Here is a 16,111-nt window from a genome sequence, read left to right as displayed (position 1 = left end):
TGGGTTTGGTTTTAACGCGAAATTGTTACTCAATGGTTGATTCAGGATATATAAAGATCTTGGCATTATGAGATGATTTTTAACTCTGAGATGTAACCTTCTCGCTAACAGTGATGAGACTCCTCAACTCTGAGGTGTAACTCCCAGGTAACACTGATGAGAATCCTCAACGCTGACTCGGGCAGCGGGAGACTGGAGTGTGCTTGGGACAAACATTACTACCACTTCTCAAGGCACACTGGCAGCTGGCTGAGTGATGACTCGTGACTCATCACTCAAGGATACAAGCCACTCTTTGTCGCACCCCCTGAAATTCCATCTCGCATCCCCTGGGGATGCAGGCACCCCAGGTTGGGAACCCCTGCTTTGCTGCCTCACATGTTGCCTTTTTTCCTTGATAAGACATTGGTATGTATATGGTATTTAACACATTTGTGCCAGTACTTGGCTACAACAGCCACTGGTTGTAAGCATATTGAAGCTGGATTTTTAAGCATTCAATAAATAATTCATATGCAAGAAACAATGCTTTAAAAACCATTTACGTAAACATACTTTGATCTGGTTTGCTAAGAAAGCTTGCTTTTAAAATCTGGCGTCATCATCAATATGTACCATGTTGTATGATATGGGCGATCACAGTCTTTGTCCATGATGGTTCATGACAATTTTTTCTATAGAAGTCATTTCCCACTTTACAGGGTAGGTGACCCCAGCCATTATCAATAGTCTTCAGAGATTGTCTGCCTGCTGTCAGTTGTCACATAACCAGGACTTGTGAGATGCACCAGCTGCTCATACGACCATCTGCCACCTGCTCCCTTGGCTTCATATGACCCTGATTGGGAGGGGCTAAGCAGATGCTACACCTTGCCCAAGGGTGACCTGCCAGCTAGCAGAGGGTAGGAGCACCTTACACCTCCTTTGGTAGAGACATATCTCCACCCCACCAACCTAAAATCTAGCATTATTCAGTTTATTGCCATGTTCAGTCTTGTTCGTAATGTCTGTGGAATTGAATCTAAGTGTTGTGGTTTGCTTTGGCAGGAACTTTCATTCCGTAATGGACTGATTAAAATCAGCTCAACTCAGTATTCCTTCATCAGTCGTTACATAAGAGAGGCTCAGCTGACAGATCACACAATGTGAGTAGTACTAATTTACACTGTCCCTACATGTCACTTGCAGCTAGCGCTATTCTCTCAGTATCTTGAAGTGACCTGTTTGTCCAAACAGATGTCCATAAGGTGCAATCTTAATCTCAGAAAAGCAACTGGAAAACAAATCTGTTCTCTTTTTACAAAGCACATGATTCTTACTCTTGTCATTGCTAGAGATTTATGTTGAAATCATTGCATACATTTATAGGCAAGTGAGATTTTGACCTCACGTAGAAGTTGTTATGTAAAAATAAACGATTTTACCCCCAACCAACCCATCTCTGCTGTTGGTGGAGACCATTCTGAGGTGAAGCTATAATGAGAGAACGTGGCTCAGAATTAGTGTTTTAAGTGTAACTCTGGCCTGTTGGAATTCTTGGGTCTAGTGAAACCTGTGAGAGGGGTAAGGGAGGTGAAAAATGTTGGGTCCAGAAGGGAATTGTCTTTCCCCTTTCCTGTGGATAAGTTGATTTGCTTTACTTTACTATAGCCTCCTGCGGGTCAGGCAAAGGTGAGAATTTTAGTGTCCACGGCGTGTTTCATCTGCTTTTATTTATTAAAACCCTCTACCTCAAAGTGACTTTCATGGAAACTGAGTGGGTAATGGTTGCAAGTGCAAGAGTCAGACCCAAGTACAAGCAGTGAGGGCATTGACCAGAAAAAAGGAGGAGGGTTTCCTTTGTTAACTGTAAAGACTTGGGTCCAGTGCTGACCATATGGTTTGACTGCTGTGTGCTCCTGAGATGTGAATGGGAGAAGTATGGGTTTCTGGGAAAGCCCATCCAGCCGGGAGCTGGATCCCAAACAAACAAAGCTCCTGGGATTTTGGGTACCATTCCATCAGGACTTGCACTGCCTCTGCACCAGTCACATTGACAATCCTGCCAGATGCCCAGGCAAGAATTCCTGACTGGATTTTCCAAGAATCCAACTAAAAATAGGGATGTTAACAAGTGAGCATGAAAGTTATTTTATAGGAACTTGAGGAACAGCTCTTTTACACAGAACATGGTTCGTATGTGGAATGAGCTGCCAGAGGAAATGGCTGGGGCAAGTACAATAATAACTTTTGAAGGAAATTGGGCAGGTACGTGGATAGGATAAGTTTAGAAGGTTACGGGCCAAATGCTATTAAACAGAACTAGCTTCTGGGCTGGAGTCTGTTTCCTTGCTGTATGACTTAACAACTCTCAATTCTTTCCACACATCTGATAAATTGTGGAGGGATTTCACAAAATGAAAATGCCGATCCCGTGACTGTGTGGGTTTCCTCCCAGATTCCAAAGACGTGCAGGTTTAGGTGGTGAGTTGTGGGCCTGCTATGTTGGCGCCTGAAGCATGGCAACACCTGCGGGCGTGTCGTTAATGCAAATATAATAATGCATTTCACTGTATGTTTTGATGTTCTAATATATATGTGACAAATAAAAGTATTCCCTCTTTCTAAACTCCTGCTACAGAGTTATTGTCCTTTGGATTTTAGACCTTATCAGTCTTTCATTACCCAATGATGTCTTTCATTCACATCGACCCCGATCTCATACACCACAAAGTGAGCTGTTCGTTTTTAGATAATTCTTTGAGGTCATGTGAACGAGGATCAATCAGTCCTTTGAGCCTGCTCCACCATTTAATAAGACCATAGCTGATTTTGATGAACTTTACTTTTCCATTTACCAACAGTAACTATTCCTACTCATATAACAGTTTATCATGCCTTTATTTTATTGAAAAGCTCTGCTTCCAAAGAACATTCCAACAGTTCCCAATCCTCTGTGAGATGCTGTATCTCTGTCACTTTTACACACTGGCGCCTAATTCTATTTTCTGTGTTCTTCCTACAAAAGGAGCCGTCTAGACAATACCATGAGGATGTACAAAATGATGAGAGGTATAGGTAAGGAAAATGGCAGATAGGATTTAACGCAGATGAGTGTGAAGCGTTGCACTTTTGCAGAAGAAACCAGATTAAGGCTCATGCCGGGGCAACGAGGAGTGTGGTGAACGAAGGGATCCGGGAATACGAATCTGTAATCCTTTCACCCATCACCTTGTGCTTCTCCCCCACCCCTTCAACTTCTTATCTGACTCCTCATCATTTCTTCTCCAGTCCTGACAAAGGGTCTTGGCCCGAAACATCAATGGTACTCTTTCCATAGATGCTGCCTGACCTACGGAGTTCCTCCAGCATTTTGTGTGTGTTGCCATAATTCTTGAAAGTGGTGTCACAGGTAGAGTTTCTGAGTACAGGCGCTGTGATGTTATACTGAAGCTGTATAAGACAGACCAATAGATAGGTAGATAGATAGGTACTTTATTGATCCCAGAGGATATTACCGTGTCACAGTTTACATTTGGAGTATTGTGTACAGTTCTGTTCACCTACCTACAAGAAATATATCAATAAGCTTGAAAGAGTACAGAGAAAATTTACAAGTTTGTTGCTGGGACTTGATGACTTGAGGTATCGGGAAAGATTAAATAGATTTGGACTTTATTCCCTGGAGCGCAGGAGAATGAGGGGAGATTTTATAGAGATATACATAGTTATGAGTGAGATAAATAGGGTAACTAAATGAGGTTGGGTGAGACTAGAACTAGGGGTCTTGGGTTAAGAGGGAAAGGTGAATTATTTAAGGGGAACATAAGGGGGGACCTCTTCACTGAGAGGGTGGTGAGAGTGTGGAGTGAGCTGGTGAATGTAGTTTCAATTTTAAAATTTAAGAGAAGCTTAGATAGGTACAGGGATGGGAGGGTTATAGATGACTGTGATCCAGGTGCAATTCGATGGGACTAGGCAGTTTAAATGGTTTGGCATGGAGGAGATGGGCTGAAAGGCCTGTTTCTGCTGTAGTGTTCTAAGACCCTAGGATTTTGAACGTTTCAATTATGTTCCCACTTGTTCTTCTAAACTTCATCAGATACAAACATGCTCTGTTTAACTTATCTCATCTGTTAATCTATTCAACCTTGTCGGACCTTGTTAAAACATATTAACATCCTTCTTTAAATAAGGAGACCACTATTGTAGACAGTGGTCTCAGCACTACCTGATGTAGACTGTTCTGCTTTTATATTCAATTCCCCTAGCAACAAATGTAACATATATCTTAGCTTTCCTAATTATTTTCTGTTTTCTAAGAGGTCACCTAGATCCTCTATATCTCCGAGTTCTACAATCTCTCAGTTTCAGATACTATGTTTTTTTTTCACTTTTGTGTCGGAACAACTTCACATTTTCGCATATCGAGCACATTTGCTCAATCTTTGCCCACTCACCTTACCTACTTTAGGAGCATTTTTATGTCCCCTTTCATAACGTACTTTCTTGCATAACAGTTTTGTCATCTGCAAGTTCAACAACCTTATTCTAAGTCATTTACAAAAGTTAAATTGTGTAATTTGTGATTCCCACACTTCTGTATTGCCCCAATGTCCTATACCTCCAATGACATCGCTTCCCAGTCCATGTACTCTTGCACTGCACTAATGGAGTCTTTTCTCAATTTGTGTATTGCCAAAATTCATGAAAGGTATCTTTTCACATTCTTTCACTGCCATATCCATGAAGGTCAATTCTTTGCAGTTCCTTTTTTTAAATATATTTTTTATTCAATTTTTAAGATAGTTACATAGAATGAATAGAATAATAGAGTATAATATCTGCCCTTCCCCCTCCCCTTAACCCTTCCCCCGCTAACATCCCTATCTGAAAAAAAAGAAAAAAGAGAGAAAAAGAAAGAAGAAAGAAAGAAAGATTGCCTGGATATCGGAAGATCTCCACATGCTCCATAGAATTCAAAATAACTTTAATATATATATTTATTTCTTTCCCCAAATGGCTAATAACTTTATCTCCAAAGGGCCTATATATTTAATCCTATCTTTTGTAAATAAGGATGCCAAATTTTCAGAAATATGTCATATTCATTTCTTAAATTATAAATAATTTTTTCAAGTGGAATGCAGCTAAAAATTTCATTATTCCAACGGTCCATAGTTAAGTATGAATCTGATTTCCAAGTAACTGCAATAGCCTTTTTGGCTACTGCCAATGCAATTTTTATAAATTTTTTCTGATATTTGTTCAATTTAAGTTTCGGTTTTATCCCTTCAATATCACCTGGTAAAAATAATATTGGGTTATGTGGAAGTTGTTATGTAGAAGTTGTATAATTTGTTCCAATAAAACTCTTAAATTTATCCAGAAAGGTTGAATTTTAAAACAAGACCAAGTAGAGTGTAAAAAAGTACCAATTTCTTGATTACATCGAAAACATTGATCAGATAAATTTGGGTTTAATCTATTTATTTTTTGTGGTGTAATATATAATTGACGTAAAAAATTGTATTGTACTAATCTAAGTCGGACATTTATTGTATTTGTCATACTGTCAAATCATAGTCTTGACCAATTTGTTTCATTGATTTTAATATTCAAATCAGTTTCCCATTTTTGTCTTGACTTATGAATTCCTTGTTTAATTTGTTTTTGAATCAAATTATACATGCAAGAAGTAATTTTTTTAATTTTTCCTTTTTGAATTAAAATTTCTATTTCATTAGGCTTCGGCATTAACATTGTTTGACCCAGTTTATCTCTTAAATAAGCCCTTAATTGGAAATAACAGAAAAGAGTGTTATTTGATATTTTATATTTTTTCTTTAGTTGATCAAACGACAGTATGAGAGCCGACCAGGGATTTAGTGTTATGTAATGAACAGGATTTGATAAGCGATCTCGCAGTAAAGGAGCCATTAGGAGGTAGTGATCACAATATGATAAGCTTTTATCTGCAATTTGAGAAGGATAAGGGCAGCTCAGAGGTGTCAGTGTTGCAGTTGAACAGGGGAAACTATGGAGCCATGAGGGAGGAGCTGGCCAAAGTTGACTGGATGGATAGCCTAGCAGAAAAGACAGTGGAACAGCAATGGCAGGTATTCTTGGGAATAATGCACAAGGTGCAAAATCAGTTCATCCCCCAGAGAAGGAAGGATTCAAAGGGGGGGAAAGGGGCCACAGTGGTTGACAAAGGAAGTCAGAGATTGCATAGCATTAAAAAAAAGGAAATATGACAGAGCTAAGGTGAGTGGGAGGACAGATGATTGGGAAGTTTTTAAGGAACAACAGAACTTAACTAAAAAGACAATACGGGGAGAAAAAATGAGGTATGAACGCTAGCTAGCCAGGAATATAAAGGAAGATAGCAAAAGCGTTTTTAGGTATGTGAAGAGAAAGAAGATAGTTAAGAACAATGTTGGGCCCTTGAAGAATGAATTGGGTGAAATTGTTATGGGAAACAGAGAAATGGCAGAAGAATTTAATGAGTACTTTAGATCTGTTTTCACTGAGGAAGACACAAGCAATCTCCCAGATGTATGGATGGGCCAAGGACATAGGGTAACAGAAGAAATGAAACAGATTGACATTAGGAAGGAAACGGTGATGAGTAGACTGATGGGACTGAAGGTTGAGAAATCCCCAAGTCCAGATAGTCTGCACCTTAGGGTACTAAAGGAGGTGGCCCTGGAAATTGCAGATGCATTGGTAATCATTTTCCAATGTTCCTTAGATTCAGGATCAGTTCCTGAGGATTGGAGAATGGCTAATGTTATCCCACTTTTTAAGAAAGGAAGGAGGGACAAAACAGAACCATCAACCTGTCAGCCTGACATCGGTGGTGGGAAAGATGCTAGAGTCCATTATTAAGGATGAAATAGTGGCATATCTAGATAGCAGTGATAGGATTGGGCTGAGCCAGCATGGATTTACCAAGGGTAAATCATGCTTGACGAATCTGTTGGAGTTTTTCGAGGATGTAACCAGGAAGTTAGACAGGGGAGATCCAGTGGATATAGTGTACCTCGATTTTCAGAAGGCATTTGATAAGGTCCCACATAGAAGATTGGTGGGTAAAATGAAAGCTCAGGGCATCGGGAGGGAAGGCATTGACATGGATAGAAAACTGGTTGGCAGATAGAAAGCAAAGGGTAGTGGTGAATGGGTGTTTCTCGGAATGGCAGGCGGTGACTAGTGGGGTGCCACAGGGCTCGGTATTGGGACCACAGCTGTTTACCATTTATGTTAACGATTTGGATGAAGGCATAGAAAATAACATCAGCAAATTTGCTGATGATACTAAGCTGGGTGGCAGTGTGACATGTGATGAGGATGTTAGGAGAATTCAGGGTGACTTGGATAGGCTGGGTGAGTGGGCAGATACTTGGCAGATGGCGTTTAATGTGAATAAGTGTGAGGTTATCCACTTTGGGAGTAAGAACAGGAAGGCAGATTATTATCTGAACGGTGTACAGTTGGGTAAGGGAGAAATACAAAGAGATCTCGGAGTCCTTGAAGTCAGTCACTGAAGGTGAATGAGCAAGTGCAGCAGGCAGTGAAGAAGGCTAATGGAATGTTGGCCTTTATTACAAAGGGAATTGAGTACAAGAGCAAGGAAATCCTCTTGCATTTTTACAGAGCTCTGGTGAGACCACACCTGGAGTATTGTGTATAGTTTTGGTCTCCAGGGTTAAGGAAGGACATCCTGGCTGTAGAGGAAGTGCAGCGTAGATTCACAAGGTTAATTCCTGGGATGTCTGGACTGTCTTACGCAGAGAGGTTAGAGAGACTGGGCTTGTACACGCTGGAATTAAGGAGATTGAGAGGGGATCTGATTGCAACATATAAGATTATTAAGGGATTGGACAAGATAGAGGCAGGAATTATGTTCCAGATGCTGGGAGAGTCCAGTACCAGAGGGCATGGTTTGAGAATAAGGGGTAGGTCATTTAGGACAGAGTTAAGGAAAAACTTCTTCTCCCAGAGAGTTCTGGGGGTCTGGAATGCACTGCCTCGGAAGGTAGTGGAGGCCAATTCTCTGGATGCTTTCAAGAAGGAGCTAGATAGGTATCTTATGGATAGGGGAATCAAGGGATATGGGAACAAGGCAGGAACCGGGTATTGATAGTAATTGATCAGCCATGATCTCAAAATGGCGGTGCAGGCTCGAAGGGCCGAATGGTCTACTTCTGCACCTATTGTCTATTGTCTATTGACATCAATTTACCTCCTTCAAAACAGTCACCTATATATCTAATCCCTTTTTGAAACCAGTCATATAAAAGTTAGTTATCCATTGTAAAAGGAATAAGTCTATTTTGAATTAGGGGTCAATTTGCTAACAAAGATTAATTCTTTGCAGTTCCTGAACTGCTTTACTCCATCAATGGGTCCCTTCCCAGTTCCTGAACTGCTTTACTCCACCGATGAGTCCCTTCCCAGTTCCTGAACTGCTTTACTCCACCAATGGGTCCCTTCCCAGTTCCTGAACTGCTTTACTCCACCAATGGGTCCCTTCCCAGTTCCTGAACTGCTTTACTCCACCAATGGGTCCCTTCCCAGTTCCTGAACTGCTTTACTCCACCAATGGGTCCCTTCCCAGTTCCTGACTGCTTTACTCCACCATTGGGTCCCTTCCCAGTCCCTGTACTGCTTTACTCCACCAATGGGTCCATGCCCAGTCCCTGACTGCTTTACTCCACCAATGGGTCCATGCCCAGTTCCTGACTGCTTTACTCCACCGATGGGTCCATGCCCAGTCCCTGACTGCTTTACTCCACCGATGGGTCCATGCCCAGTTCCTGACTGCTTTACTCCACCATTGGGTCCCTTCCCAGTTCCTGACTGCTTTACTCCACCAATGGGTCCATGCCCAGTTCCTGTACTGCCTCAATCCACCAATGGGTCCATGCCCAGTCCCTGTACTGCCTCAATCCACCAATGGGTCCATGCCCAGTCCCTGTACTGCCTCAATCCACCAATGGGTCCCTTCCCAGTCCCTGTACTGCCTCAATCCACCAATGGGTCCCTTCCCAGTCCCTGTACTGCCTCAATCCACCAATGGGTCCCTTCCCAGTTCCTGATCTGCCTTATTGCAGCAATGGGTTTCTTCCCAATCCTTTCACTACCTCACTGCAATAATGATTTCCTTTGCCCATCTCCACTCCGCTACAATTGGAACCACTCAATCCTTGGCTTTCTCCTGGCACTCACAGAAATGCTGCTTTTCAGTGACAGCACTCAGAGAAGTGGCATAAAATTCACCATATCAGCTCAGAGAGTCAGACCCTCTTTTATGTCTATATTCTCAAGCTTTTCAGTCCACTGTAAGTCATCTCTACAATTGCCAAGATCCTTTTCCATAGTCAATACTAAAGCAAAGTATTCATTAAGTACCTCTACTATCTCCTCTGATTCCATACACACTTTTCCACTGTCACAGTTGATTGGTCCTATTCTCTCACGGTCTTATCCTCTTGCTCTTGACATATAGAATACCTTGGGGTTTTCCTTAATCCTGTCCACCAAGGCCTTCTCATGGCCCCTTCTGGCTCTCCTAATTTCATTCTTAATCTCCTTCCTGCTAGCCTTATAATCTTCTATATCTCTATCATTGCCTAGTTTTTTGAACCTTTTGCAAGCTTTCCTTCTGCTCTAGATTTTCTACAGCCTTTGTACACCTTGGTTCCTGCACCCTACCATCCTTTCCCTGTCTCATTGGAATGTACCTATGCAGAACACCATGCAATTATCCCCTGAACATTAGCCACATTTCCCTGAGAACATCTGTTCCCAATTTATGCTTCTAGGTTCCTGCTTGATAGCTCCATATTTCCCTTTTCTCCAATTAGATGCTTTTGTAACTTGTTTGTTCCTATCCCTCTCCAGTGCTATGGTAAAGGAGATAAAATTGTGATCGCTATCTCCAAAATTCTCTCCCACTGAGAGACCTGACACCTGACCAGGTTCATTTCCCAATACCAGATCAAGTAGTCTCTCCTCTTGTAGGCTTTTCTACATATTGTGTTAAGAAACCTTCCTGAACACACCTAACAAACTCAACCCCATCTAAACCTCTTGCTCTATGGAGATGCCAATCAATATTTGGGAAATTAAAATCTCCCACCACAACAAACCTGTTATTATTGCACCGTTCCAGAATCTGTCTCCCTATCTGCTCCTTGATGCCCATGTTACTATCGGGTGGTCTATAAAAAACACTCTTTAGTTATGGACCCCTTCCTGTTCCTAACTTCCACCCACAGAGACTCAGTAGACAATCCCTCCATGACTTCCTCCTTTTCTGCAGCCATGACACTATCTCTGATCAGTAGACATGCTCCAACTTCTTTTGCCTCCCTCCCTGTCCTTTCGAAACATCTAAAGCCTTTCACTCTAAGTAACCATTCCTGCCCCTGAACCATCCAAGTCTCTGTAATGGCCACAACATCATAGCTCCAAGTACTGATCTACGCTCTAAGCTCATCCGCTCATCTGCATAGTGCAGGAAGTGAGGGGTCCAGTTGCAGAAGGAGGTACAGAGGCCTGGGATCTGGATCTTTTCAATCAATATTTTAGGAATGTTGGTGTTAAACGCTGAGCTGCAGTCAATAACCAGCATCCTGACATTTGTCTGTGTGTCCAGGTGATCCAAGGTTGCATGGAGAGCCTGTGAGATCCCATCAGCCGTAGGCCTATTGTGGCGATAGGCAAGTGGCAGTGGGTCCAGCTCCCTGCTAAGGCTGGAGTTGATTCTAGCCATAACCAACCTCCCAAAGCACTTCGTCACCGTAGATGTGATGATAGTCGTTAAGGCAGCTCACCCTGCTCATCTTGGGCACTGGTATAATTGTTGCAGGTGAAGCAGGTGGGAACTTGCGACTGTGGCAATGAGAGATTTCAAATGTCTTTGAACACCCTGCCAGTTGGTTGACGCAGGTTTTCAGAGCCTTACCAGGCACTCCATCGGGGCTTGTTGCCTTGCAAAGGTTCACCCTCCTGAAAGACAGCCTGACAGCCTGATCTGAGCATTGCATCCAATGCTTAGATCAATGTTTCAAGTGGGACACACATTTGGTGTCCCACTTGATCTTGAGCTAAGACTCGTCACTGCAGCTTCTCAAAGTCCACCTTCCTAATAATACCTCCCTTTCCTTTGTCTTCATTTGCTGGATAAAACTCAAGAGATTCTGCAGATGTTGGAAATCTTGAGTAGCACACACAAAGTGCTGAAGAAACTCAGCAGGTCAGGCAGCATTTATGGAGGGAAATGAACAGATAATGTTTTGGGCCGTGATTCTTCATCAGGACTGAAGAGATTATCCACCAGTCAAACAGTTCAAATATGATTTAACAGTGAGGTTTATGCAGGAGACTGTGTAAAACTCACTCTTAGTTAATTGAGATGGTGACTATAGGGACAACTTGTTGATTTGTTCCAGCTTGTATGATGAAGCTACTCTACGATAAAACCCCAGTAGATTGGGAATTTATTTTACAATACAACAGAGTGTCAATTAACAAGTGAGGCTGCTGAGATTAGCAGGTTGAAAGTGAGCCATCTGTTAAGGAAGCAGGTTTCATAACCGCTCAGCTGGTGAACCAGTTCCTCAGTGTTACTTGTTAATTATCATCTTCTTCCTTTTAACATCAGTTTTGCAGTTTCACTACTAAATAATTATCAATTTGCCTTTTAAGTTCACTTATATCTCACCAATGTGACATTAAAGTTATGTCAATGGGTTTCATTAAACAGACGGACATTATGTTTAACTCAGTAAGTTCAGTTTATTGTCATTCAACCGTGCATATGTATACGATCAAATGAAACAATGTTTCTCTGGACCAAGGTACACAACATAGTACTTGTAATTCACACACAACAAATAAGGCAATATTACTACAAATAAATTGACAAATAATCAGGTGCACTTACGACAGAAGTTAAAAACTAAACAGTATAATGCTATTGGTGTTCCTTACAATGTGAGACCTAGGTAGTGGTGGGGAGTTCTGTAGGCTTATGGCCTGGGAGAAGAGCTGTTTCCCATCCTTACAGTCCTTGTGCTAATGCTCTGGTCTTCTTGCATGATGTTAGCCGGTCAAAGTGATTGTTGGACTGAAAGAAGGTGTCATTGACAATGCTAAAGGCCCTGCATACACAGTGCTCCTAATAAATAACTCTAATGGGTGAAAGAGAGACCCTAATGATCCTCTCAGCAGTCCTTGTAATTATTTGTAGTGACTTGCTGTCAGATACTTTGCAATTCCTATACCAGACATTCATACAACTGTTCAGGAGACTCTTGATGGTGCTCCTGCAAAAATTTCTCAAAATGAAGAGGGGGAGGGCAGCACTCACTCACTTCAACCTCCTCACAGCAAAGACCCTGCTGTGCTTTCTTGACCATGTGGACTATTCCATACCTTCCTCTCTTTTAATATCACACACAAGATGCTGGAGGAACTCAGCAGACCAGGCAGCATCTAAGATTTTATTGACTGTACTTTTTTCCAAAGATGCTGCCTGGCCTGCTGAGTTCCTTCAGCATTTTGTGTGTGTTTCTCGGATTTCTAGATTTTCTCATTTGTGGTCTCTTTTAGTATAAAATCTGGCCTTATAATTCCACAGGCTTGAGTATATCAGTGTAACATTTCTCTCAGATTCAATCTTATTGGCAGGGTAATGTCTTTTGAAGTTCAAAGGGACAACCCCCTAACTTATGATTCAGTGAACTCAAGTCTCACTCTAGACACTTGACCATATAAACACTCGTAGGTGTTTGGCACTATTAGAGATTGCAGATGAGATGTTAAACTGAAATCCCATTGATCCCCTCAGATGGACAGGAAAGATTCCAAATACAAACAGCACAAAACAGATCGATCACCTGTACTTCTCATATTGCCATTTGTAGGTGTTTGCTGAGTGCAATCTGGTTGTCACTTTGCCCGCATTCCAACAGTGGCTGTGTTTCAGTGAGGCTTCAGTGAGTTGTGAATTGTACTGGGATGCCCTGACATTGTTACATGCACTCAAGAAATGCAAGTCATTATTTTCCTGAAAATAACCAGTACTAACAGGAGAGAAGCAAGTACAATGGTTTCCGGTTAATTGGGGCATGTTTTGTCCCAGTTGAGCAGCTGGCCCAATTAGCTGAAGTTTCAAGGAAATTGGTAAAAATGTATCAAAAAGACAACCTGCAGTTTAACTGAATAACAAATTATATAAATGAGATACAGAGCAAATTAAAACACTACCAATACTAGTACATCTATTCCCAAGTTGTTATCAACAGAAGAATTCATCCAATGTATGCTGCCATGTTCTTTTGATTGACTGTAAATAAACAAATTCAGCACAGAAACCTAGTACAGATATTGTACTGCTTTCATACGATTTTCTTGATGATAGCATCATCCAAATCTTCATTTTCATTGTAACTTTCAAGATGATTGTAGATTCATCCAAATTCTTCATAGTTCCTAACTTGCTGAAGAAATTGTTTCATTTTCAACTCCAGCCTTTTCTGGTATTTCCAAGCCTGAATGCTTGAAACCTCAGTGAGCAAAACAGTTCTGAATTGTCTTCCTGCTTAATTCTTGCCAACTCTCAGTGACAGAAATCACTGATTTTTAGCACAAACACATGCAATTGATTGATGCAGGTTAAAAGCACGGTGTGGTATCAAACGGCCAGAGAAGTGCATGTGACTGATGCTAGTCAGAAACTGCTCAGCAACATCCTCCTTTCCCAATTAAGTAGTATAGTGACCCAAGTGAATAAAGGGATCCCTGGCTGTTTTCTAGATAAGTTTTTGCTCTTTAAGTGTCGTCCTAAACAAACGGCTGCTCCAATTAAATGATGGCCCAGTTGTGTAGTGTGACATTGCAGGTAGTAGAATATCTCACAATGTATATTTTGAGGTTGTGAAAGCATTTTGAAAGAACAATCTTTAATAGATTATTTTGGAGACGGAACAGATTTGATTTGATTAGGGGAGATTTGATAGTGGTATACAAAATTATGAATGAGATACACTCAGCTGGCCACTTTATAGGGCACCTCCTGCAGCTACTAAAGTGGCCACTAAGTGTACATTTGTGGTCTTCTACTGCTGTCATCCAAACACTTCAAGGTTAAATGTGCTGTGCATTCGGAGATGCTCTTCTGCATGCTACCATTGTAACACATGGTTATTTGAGTTACTGTCACCCTCCTGTTAGCTTGTACCAGTCTAGTTACTCTCCTCTGTCCTCTCTCATTGACAAGGCATTCTCACCCACAGAACTGCTGCTCACTGGATGTTTTTTGGTTCTTGCACCATTCTCTGTGAACTCTGGAGACGGGTGTGCATGAACATCCTATGAGATCAGCAGTTTCTGAGATAATCAAGCCACCCCAAATGGCATCTAATGATCAATCCACAGTGAAAGTCACTTAGCTCACATTTCTTCTCCATTCTGGTGTTCTGAACAACCACTAAACCTCTTGACCATGTTTGCATGCTTTTATGCATTGAATTGGTGCCACATGATTGGCTAATTAGATACTTGCATTAATGAGCAGGTGTACCTAATAAAGTAGGCAGTGATCTAGATTGGGTAGATACAAACAGGCTTTTTCCACTGAGGCTGGGTGAGACTCGAATGTGTGATAAGGATGAAAGGTGAAGTGTTTAAGAGCAACATGAGGGGGAATTTCTTCACTCAGAGGGTGGTGAGAGTGGGAAACGAGCTCCCAGCACAAGTGGTAGCTGTGGGTTTGAGTTCAACATTTAAGGGAAGTTTGGTTAAGTAGCGGATGGGAGGGGTGAGAATGGCTACAAACCATATGTAGGTCGAAAGAACTGTGCAGAATAAAAGTGTGGTCAGTTTCTGTGCTGTAGTGCCCTGTAGATTCTATAATAAGCATTCATTCTAATGTAAAAGTGAATGATGGAATTCCAAAACAGGAATCATTTGGAAACTCACAAAGGAAATGTTAGGAGTATTCAGTAGGTGGAAGTAAAGAGTTAACACTTGAAGTTGATAATCTCTCATTAGAGCTAATGAACCTTTCCAGCATTTTGTTTTCATTTATGAATAATATACACTATTAGACATAAGAGCAGAATTAGGCCATAAATGGCTGCTTTATTTTCCCTGTCAATCCCATTCTCCTGCCTTCTCCCTGTAATCTTTGATGCCCTCACAGTCAAGAAACTTCCAACCTCCGCAAAACACTAGCCTTGATATGCGAGTGATATATAAAATGTATCTGAATCAGGTTTATTATCACCGACATATGCCACGCAGTTTATTGTTCTGCGCAGTAGAAAACACAAAAAAATTACTATAAGTTACAGTAAAGATAATTGATGCTATTTTTGGTTTATTTTGTATCTGAAAATGTTATTTTTTTGTGAGATGCAAAATGCAAGCCATTTCGTTGTAACCATATATAAAAAGGCATGAATTGAATACAAGAAGCTGTCTCTTTCATGAAGAGATAGTGGTGAGCTCTCAAAAGCTTTTTCCATTTCAGCAAGGCGCCAAACAACACTGGTTGACTTGGCAACCACACAATCTCAGTAAGATGGCCTAATCTAAGCATATAACAAGTCCCTATGGTAGCACATGACACTGTCAAATAAAGTCTAACAAATGAGCTTGAAATCTCTTAATCCATGTAAGACGATTAACTTTTTTTCTTCTCTTTATGCTCATCTATTCTGAGCTGTGTAAAATATATTAATGTACAGAAACTACCAGTTAGTCACTTGATGCAATATTAATTTGGCCACATTCGTCACTGCTGCTGCTTGATTACATCAAGTGGGTGTCAAATTGCTTCTCAGTGACAGAGCGCGCCAGCAAACTCTGAGTGAGACTGTGTTGGAGCTGTAAGATAACCTCAGCGTCTGAATTCAGATCAAGCTCCAAGCGAGTGGCTTGGCAGTTCTGTTACTCAATCTTGTACATTGCTGGCAAAGTCAGTGTTTATAACTGTTCTAAAATGGTCCTTAAGGGTGTGATGAGCCATTGCTTGGAACCACAGCAGTCAATCCGGTGCAGGGGAGGGATGGAGGGTGTTCCATCATTCTGACTCACTGCTGTTGAAGTCAGGATG

The 16,111-nt window shown here is 41.3% G+C and overlaps 1 protein-coding gene across 9 annotated transcripts in view; it reads left to right on the top strand.

The window, feature by feature from the left end:
• LOC132391104 (von Willebrand factor A domain-containing protein 3B-like) overlaps window positions 1-16,111 on the top strand; it is a 174,185-nt gene that overhangs the window by 153,989 nt on the left and 4,085 nt on the right. For 8 of the 9 annotated variants that reach the window (XR_009511088.1, XM_059963860.1, XM_059963861.1 and 5 more), the window contains one exon: window positions 1,048-1,145. The exons of the other annotated variant lie outside the window; for it this stretch is intronic. Coding sequence is in view for 7 of the 8 variants with exons in the window: in XM_059963860.1 (XP_059819843.1) it covers window positions 1,048-1,145 (98 nt within the window). In the remaining variant the exon portion in view is untranslated. The remainder of the gene's footprint in view (window positions 1-1,047; window positions 1,146-16,111) is intronic. 9 annotated transcript variants of the gene reach the window in all.

This window comes from Hypanus sabinus, chromosome 3 (genome assembly GCF_030144855.1).
Source record: "Hypanus sabinus isolate sHypSab1 chromosome 3, sHypSab1.hap1, whole genome shotgun sequence".
Taxonomy (NCBI): Eukaryota; Metazoa; Chordata; class Chondrichthyes; order Myliobatiformes; family Dasyatidae; genus Hypanus; species Hypanus sabinus.
The sequence above is the reverse complement of the archived record's forward strand: the minus strand, read 5'-3'. Positions and strand labels throughout refer to the sequence as shown.